Raw genomic sequence first — 12,895 nt, forward strand, 5'->3', positions numbered from 1 at the left:
AGATGGAGAAATGACAACAATGACATCAATGGCATGAAGGACAAGGCACCTCCAGATCTTTTGTGGTAGGGCTTCTTTGTGGATGAGGTGGATTAGGAGGACAAAGACATAAGAGTTCTACCTGAGATTTTTTTGGGTTCCTTATCTGCTTCTGGATTGAGTTCATCAGCCTCACTGCTGTCAAGCTGGAGAAGTGTGGCTTTGTTTTTGCATCCCAACAGCTGGATGCATCTTTGTAGGTCACTAGACCAGAAGGTCCACGTCGTATCCTAGCTACCTTCAGAGGGTTCAAGTCCACATCCATCCATCCTTTTGTCTTTTGTGTGAGGGGATGACATTGAACGTGGTGTGAGCTGCTTTTCCCCTTCTTCTTGTGTTTTTGTCCTACCTAGCTTGCTAAATTAGCTAACCTAGGTTAGCATCTCCATTAGGGTACCTAGGAAACTAGCTAACTAACCTAGCTTAACTAGCTACCAGTGAAAAAGGACACAACAGTAGTTAGCTAGGTTGACTTCTAGCTAGTTAACGTTAGTTAGCCAACCCAAGCTAACTAACATAGGAAGTCAGCTAGCCAGCTAACTAGTATGAGTACGAGCTCTTCTTTGTCTTTGTGGCAGAGCAATTGTATGACTACAAGCTAACTAGCAAGCTCATTTTTTGTGTGTGTCCAAATCGACGACGACGAAGTTCAGCGAGACAAAAAAGACACCAAAGAGGCTGGAGAAAATGAACCAAGTAAAGACAAAGACGAAAAAATAAAATCACACACCGAGGTCTCTTCAGAGCTTCCGCATTTTTTTAAACACAACCCTCCCAATAAGAAAACCATTTTTTAACAAGGACCGACATTAACCTGGACTTTAAGCCACCGTTTTTGTCAGAAAAACAAAGTGAGAAAAAAAAGGCTCGGACTCCCCATCAGCCTCCTTCACTTCTCCTCACAAAACCCTGAACCCACCGAGAGCTGTTAGCCGCTCGGAGTCGAGTTACATGCAACCATTCCAATGGTGTAACGGTGAGCAGCCACACAAACACCAGTAGCTAACTAACCTTAACTAAGCTAAGCTAACTAACTGACTAACTTAGCTGAGATACAGCTAAAAGTCTAGGGTACTTCCTCTGACTGTTTTCACCCCGTTTCCCCTCTTCTCTCACCCCTCACTCTGACTCATTGATATATGTCTGTCAGCCCCAGATACAGGAGAAAACCCGTCCTCTGCTGCTCGCTGCTTCACTTTCTGCCTGTTTTTGGCTGCGGTTCGGTTAAACTGTTAACCCTCAAAATATTTTGACGAGCTGTTGGCTGTGTCCAAAACCACAGAGCTTATATTACCGAAACGACCTTCCTCACACTATTTAGGTTACTATGGTATTGCGGTTTTGGACACAGCCATTGGCTTAATAATAATAATAATAATAATAATAATAATAATAATAATAATAATAATAATAATAATGTGTTAAAACTATTTTTAATAACTTATCAAAAAATACAGCTCTGGAAAAAAATCAAGAGACCACTTAAGTTTCTGAATCAGTTTCTCTGATTTTGCTATTTATAGGGTTATATTTGAGTAAAATTAACATTTCTCCCAAATTCCAAAAAAAAAAGAAAATTGTCATTTAGAGCATTTATTTGCAGAAAATAAGAAATGTCTGACATAACAAAAAGATGCAGAGCTTTCAGACCTCAAATAATGCAAAGAAAAAAAGTTCATATTCATTTTAAGTTTTAAGAGTTCAGAAATCAAAATTTGGTGGAATAACCCTGTTTTTTAATCACAGTTTTCACGCATCTTGACATGTTCTCCTCCACCAGTCTTACACACTGCTTTTGGATAACTTTATGCCGAAAAACATTTGGCTTTTTTATGTAGTTTAGCTTGATTTGATGACTTGTGATCATCCATCTTCCTCTTGATTATATTCCAGAGGTTTTTAATTCTGTAAAATCTTGGTCTCTTATTTTTTTTAGAGCTGTTTTAGGTTGACAAGTTAACAAAACATTAATCATTGTTTCTTCATGAGGAAAACATAGACAAGAAATATAATTATATGAACTGTATTTAGACAGATATAAAAATAATATAAAAAAATCGCTGACTTTATTAAAAACAAAGTCAAACATGATATTTACTGAGTTTACACATTTAGATCAGGTCAAATTGTAGTTAAGTAATTGGTCATTATTTTAACATTAATCAATATTTTAGATGATACACAATACATACAGAGAAAATATAAGGATGCACCAAATACTTTTTTAGCCAAAAAAAAAGTAAACAATATTGTGTTTTTTCTTTGAAAAGCAATAAAAGGACACTTGTGAAATGTAATGTATGCAATGGTGAAAAATGTGTAAAAATAAATGAAAAACTGCAAATTCAGTATTCAGTATTTAGTATTCAGTATTCTTTAATCATTTGACCACTTAATTAAGTTTTAATTTCAACCATCTTTAAATAAAAATACAGTACATATACTTATGTAGTTAAAAATGTGAAAAAAACTTAGTCACAATATGTAATTATTTAGACATTATAGGTCACATTGTCTAGTAGTCCAACATTTGTTTGTCTTTGTTGTGTTTTTCTTAAGTCAAAACAGTTGGTGCCATTTTTGAAGGCAATATAAAGCTTTGGCTTAAAATTGGCCCCTAAAATCCTGTTAAAACCCCTAGATTTGGTTATCTTTTTGCGTGTGAAAAGCTACTTACCTCAGCCCCCACCCCAATAACTGTACTTTACATTAATCCCAGTGTAAGTACCCAACCTCCCCCCCCCCCCCCCCCCCACAGTAGCTATCTTAGTCAATCTACGTTTTGCCTACTATTTATTACGGCAGTGCTGGTTCAGATGCAACCAGTGACTTAATATCTCTTATATCAAAATAATGTTTTACGTGTTACTATGTGATTAAAACACATAATAAGTCGAATAATGATTAGTAATAAAATACAGCAAAGTATATGATTGTTTTAGGTGCTGAGGTCAAACATCAGTCATCATTTACTGCATAAAAATCTGATAAAATAAATCACTGGTTAGGCATAACTCAGACATAAGCTAAAATGATAAGGGAATAGGCCAAAAATTACTTTAAGGCAAAATGTGGGTTAACAGGAAATTAGCCTTTTTTTATACATAAATCAACATTTATGAAAATAAGTCCTTATTTAGATGTAAGTAGGCCAGTCACAATAACTAATTTGTCTCAAATATAATTGCTATAAAAATATTTTTTCATTACATCATCACAGTAATAATGATAGCATAGCATAGGCATGAAATTACCCCCTTTTAATTAGCTATGAACATTTATATTTAAGTAAAGTTTATATTAAAAACATCTATGTAAAAAATATAGACATTGTAATAGGAATATTTAAAAATATGCCATAAAAAGGACAGCATATGAGCTTAATCAAGTTAATAGGCTGTTCTTGCTAAGTAAACAATCAGGGCAATACTGAGGTTAGCAAAGATGACTGAGGTCAGTTCCATATATTGTACGATAATTTGATAATGTAATTATCGTGACAGGTGTAGATGTAAGTCAAAATGTAAAGATATAAGTAATTTCCCAGACATAATAAGTCATTATTTAGGCATAGCAATGCCTAAGAATGTCCAGTAATTGAGTTCAAACTTTGTTTCTGCTGTGATTTGTACAGTCCAAACAGTTGGTGCCATTTTTGTTATAGTAAAACTAGGCTGTAGCCTAAATGTGGTATCTAACATCCTCTGAAACCCTTAGATTTGGGGTCTTTTTTTGTGTCAAAAGCTACTTACCTCAACCCCCACCCCCAAATAACTGGGGTTTACAGTAATCCCAGTGTAGCTAAGTAGTTGACCCCCCTACAGTAGAATCTATATTGAACATTTTTAAGGGCATTCCCATTACCATTTCTTTGTTTGTTAGTTTTTTTTAGAATAGGCTCCATATTTGAGAATGTGTTTATGTATGAATGAAGGTGAGCATCAGCATGATTCATAATCCTTACATATGAATGGAGATCCTTACAACACACACTCACGCACACCACACAGACACACACACCAGCTGCCTGCCCCCATCGCTGAAGGGCCAGATGGCGGTTTGCTGGAGGTGGCGCCACAGTCGTCCATGTTTGCTTTGTGCATAGCTAATTACCCAGATTCCCCTTGGCACCAAGTGCATGGACAGTGACCAAAAGCCATTGGGCTTCCTTGCCAAATATTTACCTTATCTTTTACGATCAGCCGACCTTTAGACCACTGCTTTACACCACTGCTGCATTGGTACATGTGTTGATGTGACTGTATGTGTGTCCAGGCTGCCTCTGTGGTCTAGGGCTGCAGCGATCAGACTGCGAAATGACGTCGGAGGATCTGTATCACCTGCCACTCAACGTGTATGTCATCGTGCTGGGCATTGGCCTGTTCGTCTTTATGCTCAGCGTCATCTTCTGCTGCTACCTATTCCGGTAAGAGCATCCCTAAACACACACACACACAGACACACATATACATCCTTCATGGAACTTACTTTTGATGCAGTGTGTTAAAGCAACAGTCTGTAAATTTTGGGAATTTGGGGATTTAGAGACCTCTTTGGTAAAAATGTGTAATTGCACAGAGAATGTAAAAGAGTTAATTTAAGAAATTGATGGATCTGGTGCAACTTTACTGCACAACAAAGTGCCTGGCTATAAATACACTGATTAAAAAAAGCTTTTAACCCTGATGAGGGCCTGAGTGCCAAAACGCGTTGGTTATTTTTGTATCTATAATAAATCTGAAATTCTCCAGTCAACAAGTGCTGCTGGTTTTTTTAATGCATAGTAAGTAAATACTAAATTTGGTCATTCATGAGGCAATGTCAAGAAAGTATACCGTATTTTTCACACTATATGCCGCATATAAAATCCTTTAAATTTCCGAATTATCGTCATTATAATCGCTTTATAGTCCAATCCGTCTCATGTATGAGTTTTACCAGTCAGGTTGTAAGGAGCAGTAAAGCCACTCCACTGAAGTATAGCGTTATATACTTTTTCTGTGTTCAGAGGAGAGTATAATCGGCCTGTAGCCTGCTCCTAACCCTGGCTAGCACTTCTAAAGCAGCAATAGCATTATCCGCTATCTGCACTCACTATTTCCACGTTCAGAGGGGAATATTATCGGCCTGTAGCCTGCTGCTAACCCTGGCTAACACTGCTGGAGCGGTTAGCCGCTAATGCTAATGCTCTAGCTTCCAGTGATAAAAAATTTTGGGAATCTAAGCTTACTGTAAATACACTTTACTCACCCAAATAAACAGTGTCTATGCCTATAAACATCTGTCTAGATTAACATTTAGAGCTCAATTGACTTTAAGAGAAAGAGTTTACTTAACTTAGTTAGCTAAACTCAACTCATACCACTGATTTCAATTTAAAAGAATAAAGAAACTAAGACTGCTGCTTTAAAATAAATTCACAGGCACACACACATAAAGCCACTAAGCAAGACACTTATATTTTAGGACCTTATCTTTCACAAGCAGAGAAAAGCAGAAGTATGTGGGCTGGTGTTGAACCTTCAACCCAACCTATAGTATAGCTTTAAAAGAAAACATATTGAGCTGGAACTAGCCGATATTTAAGATTTTAACTGTTTTTTGAAATCGCTCAAAAATCAGTCAAATAAGACCACCTCTGTTTCAGATCTTCACTACTTCTCACAAATCTTAAATACTAGAAAATGTAGACCATACAATAATAATTGAGAAAACAATTTATTCTATAATACTGCAAAATTTATTGAAGCTTCTTTAAGCTACAGCCATTGCTGACACAGATTTATGTATATCATCAAGAGAAAGATGGATGATCACAAGCCATCAAACCAATGTGAACTGCACCAGAAGTGGCATACAATTATCCAAAAGCAGTGTGTAAGACTGGTGGAGGAGAACATGTCAAGATGCATGAAAACTGTGATAAAAAACAGGGTTATGAACTTGTTTTCTGTGCATTATTTGAGGTCTGAAAGCTCTGCATCTTTTTTGTTATTTCAGCCATTTCTAATTTTCTGCATATAAATGCTCTAAATCACAGTATTTTTATTTAGAAATTTTGGAGAAATGTTGTCCGTAGTTTATAGAATAAACCAACAATGTTCATTTTACTCAAACATATACCTATAAATAGCAAAATCAGAGAAACTGATTCAGAAACTGAAGTGGTCTCTTAATATTTTCCAGAACTCTATATATATATATAAATAATACCCTTGGCTTTAATTAGTTACAAATTAATCTAGGTCCAAATGTATTGTTTTAATCAAACATAATTTTATAAACGTGTACAAAGTTACAGTCCAAAATCATGCATATTCTTTTTTGTACAAAGATTAGTACCATGGGGTAGTTGCTTCACCACACACCACCATATCATGCACTGCTTCACCACACACTATTGCACAACACGCCTCTGCATGACACAACACGCACAAGATAAAGAAATAATACTTTCTCTGTTTTTATACAATAGTTTTTATGCATTGCTGATACTTTTTGACTTTGACTCAAGTGCATTTTTTGCTCCAAACCATGCTTTTAAATACTGACTCAAACCTTTTCAGACATTTTCCAACAAAGGTTTCCACAAAGCCCAAGCCCAGCTGTAGGTTTTCAATCCAGCCCAGCATTAGGACACAAGCTCAGTTGTTTAAACAATGAGAAGAACTGATCAAACCAGTTAAATCAGGTGTGCCCCACCTACTTTTGGAATAATAAAAATACTGCAGCTAAACTGAAGCATTGTGGATTAAACAGGTAGATCAAACCTGTTTTACAGTGTCATGCATCACCACACCATTCTAAAACAATTCCTCTAGTTTTCATGGTTGCTGCATTTGAACTGTCGAACTACATGTGGCAGCAGCACATATACAGGAAGCGTGGGTGATCGTGCCTTTGTGTTTTTTTTTTTTGTCTGTGCAGGTTGAAACAGCAAGACACTAGACAGCAGTACAGCTACAATGAGGTACAGTACAGAACACGCTTTGTGTTTCTTACATTTTTGCCTTTTATTTAACTGCAAACAGCATAAAGCCAATATATTTTATGCTTTGTCTGATCAACTTTATTTAATTAATTAATATCAGTACAAGTGAAAAAGTTCGGACACATCTTAAACACTTTTTTTTCATTAGTTTAACATTTTCTACATTGTTGATTAAAACTATGAAAAAAACATGGAATTATTAAGTAAACTAAAAGTAAAACGAACCAGAATATGTGTTATATTTTAGATTTTCCAAAGGATTTTCTCAGTCAGCTTTATGAGGTAGAGTCACATGATATGGCTTTCAGTTAAGAAGAAATTAAGAAATGTGAAGAAATTCACTGTCCTCTTAATGTGTTTGAGAGCATCAATTGTGAGGAGGTAGAGTTGGTGTACAGCAAATAGCCCTATTTGAGTAATATTCTAATCTATATTATGGCAAGAATTACTTTAAGAATCTAAGGTTAATCGACCAAGAACTTTCAAAGTATCCTCAAGTGCACTGGCAAAGACCATAAAAATTTTTATTGTGAAACTGGCACTCATCAGGACCACCCCAGAAAAAAGGAAGACCAAGAGTTTCATTTGTTGCACAGGATAAGTTAATCAGAGTTACCAGCCTTAGAAGTTATTTTAGTATGTTTAACACTTTTAATTTGACTACATGATTCCTTATGTGTTTATTCTAAAAAATAAAACAATTGAAACATTTACGGAAAAGGTGTGTCCAAACTTTTGACTGATATTGTACATATATAACTGCATGTCAAACACTACTACAATACAGACTTACATCCACAAATGCTCCTTAAAACAAATGTGTTGCAGGTCTAAAATGCAGAAATGGATGTGTTAAGAAATTACTTTAACCAGAAAATGTTGAAATTCATTGTCAATACTGGGTTAATACTGACTGCAAAGAAATTAAAGTTAAAATATAAAAGTGTCAAAACTTTCATGAAACAGAGTTGTAAAAAGTTTAAATCTCACAGAGCAGTTTGTGCATTATAGGCATTTTTAAAAATGTTACACAGCCTGAGAGCTTAAATTAGAATCTTAACCAGAGATATGAAAGTAAAAATGCTACATCATTATGCTACAGTGACAAACAGCATCTGTGGGTTAAAGGTAGTGGAGAAGTGGTAAATATAGCATAAACTCTGTAGGCGTTACCATGAAACCCAATCTTAAGTTCTTATAGATAGATGACCTTCACATGCTACAGTAAGTGAGTGTATATGTGTAGGCTATCAGTATAGGCCTGACACCAGGCAAATATGGTAAATATGTCATCTACCACTTTCAATATACTGTACTCACACTTGATATCACTCATCAGTCTGCACAAAGTGGCTGATAAATACAAGCTGTACAATATCATTGTAGTATGGTAACATTAGCTGGGCTAACTTGCCTTTAGCTTTTGTTGATTTACCATAGGACTGGGTGCTCTAACTCTGCTGAGGTAAACATATTGTGCTTTGTTGGTATATTGGGATGTTGGGATATTAAACATGTTCAGGGCTACAAGTGCTGCCGCTATGATCAGGAGATTGCTGGTTCGAATCCTGTTCATGTAGCTTGCCATTGGCTAACAGAGCTCTGAGAGAGCACAGTTGCCCTTGCTCTCTCTGGGTGGGTATATGGCGCTCTTTCCCCACATCACTCCTATGGTGGTGTCCGCAGCACAAGGCGTCTGTGAGCTGATGTATCAGAACCGAGTCGCTGCACTTTGCACTGTGATGTTGCTTGGCAATGCTGCATTAGCAGCAGTTTGAAAAGAGGCGGTGTCTGACTTTACATGTATCAGAGGAGGCATGTCTTTACCCTCCTGGTGTTGGTGCATCACTAGTAATAGGGGGAGTCTTAATGAGTGGGTTGTGTAATTGGTCCAAATAAAATGGGACAAAAATTAGAAAAACAAAATGTGTTCAGTAAAAGTTTTTAAATAGTAGTTTTGTAATTGCTTTTTTTCAAAAATGTATCCATTAGTAAAAACAATAGTTTGGCTTCAGTTTCATGCAAAAATAATTTCAGTGCATCGCTACAAAAAAAAAAAAATATGTGTAACATTAAATGACATTGGGATATTAATACACAAGACACATCTTCAGTTTGTTCAAAACCTTAGCTACAGTTATACTTGGGTTTTCTGGAAAATATAAAAACAGAGGTGGCTGTGTGCTCTACCCTCTACCCACGCATAGCAGCTCACTGAAAACCATTTTCCTTCCTGATTTTCTTTTCAACAGGTGGTGCTGAAAGGGGCGGGGAAGAAGCTGAGCCTGCTGGGAGTAAGTGTTTAGTTTCTGATGTGGCTGAATTACGTGTTTCCATATGTAAACCATATGTCTTTTGGTTTCGGAAATGATGTGTATCTGCATGCTTCCTCTCTCTTTACTTTCCGACTGCCTTGGTTTCTTTTAAGGCTTAAAGCAGAACTGCTAGCTCTCTCATTTGTTTTGTACTTTCATGCTTACATTAATAATCTCTCTGGTATATATTTAATTTAGCACTACAAAAATACATTTATGACTAAAACTGAACTGCTTCCGTTAATTTAGGATTAGAATAGCATTACTGAGGTACATTAATGACTACAATTGCACTGCTTAATTAAATTTCTGATTATGATAGCACTGCTATGGTACATTTTTGACTAAAATTGTACTGCTGAAGTAAATGTATGATTATGATAGCAGTACTGAGATACATAAATGACTAAAATTGCAGTGCTTAAGTACATTTATGAATAAGATAGCACTGCTGAGGTACATTTAGGACTAATATTGCAGTGCATAATAACTGTGATTAAAAACTATTGGGTTATTCCACCAAATATTGATTTCTGAACTCTTAGAACTTTATGAACATGAGCTTGTTTTCTTTGCATTATTTGAGGTCTGAAAGTTCTGCATCTTTTTAATTATTTTAGGCATTTCTCATTTTCTGCAAGTGAATGCTCTAAATGACAGTATTTAAATTTGGAATTTGGGAGAAATGTTGTTTGTAGTTTATAGAATAAAACAACAATGTTAATTTTACTCAAACATATACCTATAAATAGCAAAATCAGAGAAACTGATTCAGAAACTGAAGCGGTCTCTTATTTTTTTCCCCAGAGCTTTAAGTGTGTATGTGTGTTGTTTTTCTTGCAGCAGCCCTGTGCAGTGTGTCTGGAGGAATTCAAAGCCCGAGACGAGCTGGGTGTGTGTCCGTGCTCACACACCTTCCATAAGAAGTAAGTGTTAGCGCAGGCTAAACTCAGAAAATATTGAAAAAGCAGTTTAAAAAGCCTAGAAATTGTTAAACTCCTAAACAGGAGACTTTGCCCTTCTTTACCCATGTATCCCAGCTTTGCCAAGTGTTACAGGCTAGCATAGGGAACATGAGGAAGGGGCTGTATAGTGCTTACATATTTATTTGCAACTCTACACTTGAGATCCAAAAATAGCACAGCTTTAAAGTATTAGTCCACGCAGAAATGCTAGCGTTGCTAAAATGGGCTCGAAAAGCCAGCCAGGGTTGTAGATACAAGATCATGCTAACTCATTAGCTTTCTTTCACAGTTAGCCACATTCATATTTGTGTATAGGACTCCTAGATTATTTTTCAGCCTTATTTTTCAGTAACTATTGAAAATGATGCTTTAAATCATTAAGTTCTTTAATCAGTAACTTTTTTAACTAGGAATGCACAGAATATTCTTCATATACTTCATTAATTTTGCATTAATACAATTTTGAATAAAGCATTCGGCATTATTTATCATGCTTTTTAAATGTACAACCTCTTTACAAACTGGTTGATTCCAGCTAAAACTTAGGAGCTGTAGAGGGCAAGCTAAGCTAATTTAGCATTAGCATCTGTTTGTTTACTAGCTAAAAGACAGTCTATCTTTCTCTGTGAATTTTACTATGCGACCTGAGAAGCACTGTTTAGGTAAATGTTTGTTTAGCCTAGCATTACTGAGGTAAAATCACATTAAAATTACACTGCTTAGCTTTATTTTTAATTTAGCACCTCTGAGGTACATTTATGACTAAAATTGCACTGCTTAAGTAGATTTATGATTAAAATAGCACTACTGAGGTACATTTATGACTACAAATGCACTGCTTAAATAAATGTAAGATTATAACACTGCTGAGGTGCATTTATCTCTGGGCAAACTTTTAATTTTGTGCGTTTTCACACAAAATATTTATATCAGTGCATTCCTAGTTATAACTGTATGAGTTTGTTCTGTGTATTTTTTCATTCTTTATGTCAGAGCTGCAACAAATGATGGTTTTGATAGGCAGCTAATGTCTCTTTTTTTTGATAAGTCACTTATTATTTGTTCCATGCCCTCAATCTCTGCTTCCTGTGGGTACAGCTGCTGTTCCTAATTTTCTCTATAGCTTACCAAACAATAAAAACAGATAAATGTATAGTTTTTTTAGTGCCTTTTCAATGCATTGAAGACATTTGCATTTGAAATGTACTACAATTGAATTAAAGTTAAATATGTAACATTATATAATGAATATGTATTCTGCGTTTTTGTCGCCAGCACTCTGTTAAGTGCATTGCAGGTACAAATTAACGATGAGTGACAATGCAATTTGAAGTCATCTTAATTTTTTTTAGAATTGTCAACTAATCATTGCAGCCATAGTTCATATCAATATCGGAATTATATCATACGAACCAAAGTTAAGAAATAAATTGCAATATATACATTTTGGCCATATGGTCAAACCCTATGCAAGATCCACATGAAAATAATTACAAAATTAATATATTTTCCATTCTTAATTTCAGGTGCCTGTTGAAATGGCTGGAGATCCGCAGCGTCTGCCCCATGTGCAACAAGCCAATCATGCGACTACACAACGACAACCCTCCGCGCGGGGCCGAGGGTCCGCAAGACCCTGAAGAGGTGTGACCCTGAAAAACCAATGATGTAACACCCTTAACAAAAGAAAAACGTACAAAAAATAAGCTTACTGGCCCTACGGCCATGTTCATTATCTCCAATACTGCCACCATTGGAGCACACACAATCTGACCCAATGACACGTGAGGAGATAGCATTCAAATATATAGCTGCTCTCCATTATGCACCAACCTTTTTGGAGGCCTAGTGAACTGCCTGCTGTGTCATCATATAGACAGGGGGTGGGCAGAGAACCAAAACCACCCCCCCCCCCAAACACACACACACACACACACACACACACACACACACACAAATGCCTCCATTCAAGACCTAGCACTTGATTGGCAAAAGCCAAAAATAGCTGCCCGATTTACTCCGCAATGTTCTGTGAATAGACCAGAGTTCCTTAGCGAGGCACAAGCTGTGCGTGTTCTAGGTAAGGTCGGAGGTCAAGAGGGAGGTAAACACCTTGGTGGTTTGCCTCAGGGGGCGTCTCCAAGCAACCGGCTCTAATGAGGAACGGAACTGAAGTGGAGCAACTCTATGAAAAGCACTACGGCTCGCTCACAAGGACAGTGCTCAACTACAAAAGCAGGAGGGTCTTACTGCAGTTTGAAAGTCTGAGAGTCTGCTATGTACTGATGTTTCGAGGCTATAGAGCGTAGGTAAAATGTATTTGTCTGTTCGACTGGTACTACAAGTCTTTACTTGGGCCTTGTCTAGTGCTTACAAGAAGAAAAATATATAAAAAAACAAACAAAAATATGAATTAGTAACCAGCAGTTACAATGTACTTCCCCATTATTGAATATGTATCAGAGTCTCAATTGACCTCACCCTACTTTTTTCTTATTTTGTATGGTTTGGATGTTTTTTGAATAAAAATGTCATGTTTTGTGGTTAAGAATCTTGAATCTGAGTTGTCACTTTATCATTTATCG

At 36.3% G+C, this 12,895-nt stretch overlaps 1 protein-coding gene across 2 annotated transcripts in view; it reads left to right on the forward strand.

The window, feature by feature from the left end:
- zgc:175214 (RING-H2_RNF24_like domain-containing protein) overlaps positions 1 to 12,868 on the forward strand; it is a 172,695-nt gene extending 159,827 nt beyond the window's left edge. For both annotated transcript variants that reach the window (XM_022674770.2, XM_049469844.1), the window contains exons 2-7: positions 896 to 1,015; positions 4,315 to 4,465; positions 6,967 to 7,009; positions 9,283 to 9,324; positions 10,189 to 10,271; positions 11,837 to 12,868. In XM_022674770.2, coding sequence (XP_022530491.1) covers positions 991 to 1,015; positions 4,315 to 4,465; positions 6,967 to 7,009; positions 9,283 to 9,324; positions 10,189 to 10,271; positions 11,837 to 11,960 — 468 coding nt within the window. In that variant the 5' untranslated portion in view covers positions 896 to 990 and the 3' untranslated portion in view covers positions 11,961 to 12,868. The remainder of the gene's footprint in view (positions 1 to 895; positions 1,016 to 4,314; positions 4,466 to 6,966; positions 7,010 to 9,282; positions 9,325 to 10,188; positions 10,272 to 11,836) is intronic.
- The last annotated feature ends 27 nt before the right edge of the window (positions 12,869 to 12,895 follow it).

This window comes from Astyanax mexicanus, chromosome 21, assembly GCF_023375975.1.
Source record: "Astyanax mexicanus isolate ESR-SI-001 chromosome 21, AstMex3_surface, whole genome shotgun sequence".
In the NCBI taxonomy this organism is placed as follows: domain Eukaryota; kingdom Metazoa; phylum Chordata; class Actinopteri; order Characiformes; family Acestrorhamphidae; genus Astyanax; species Astyanax mexicanus.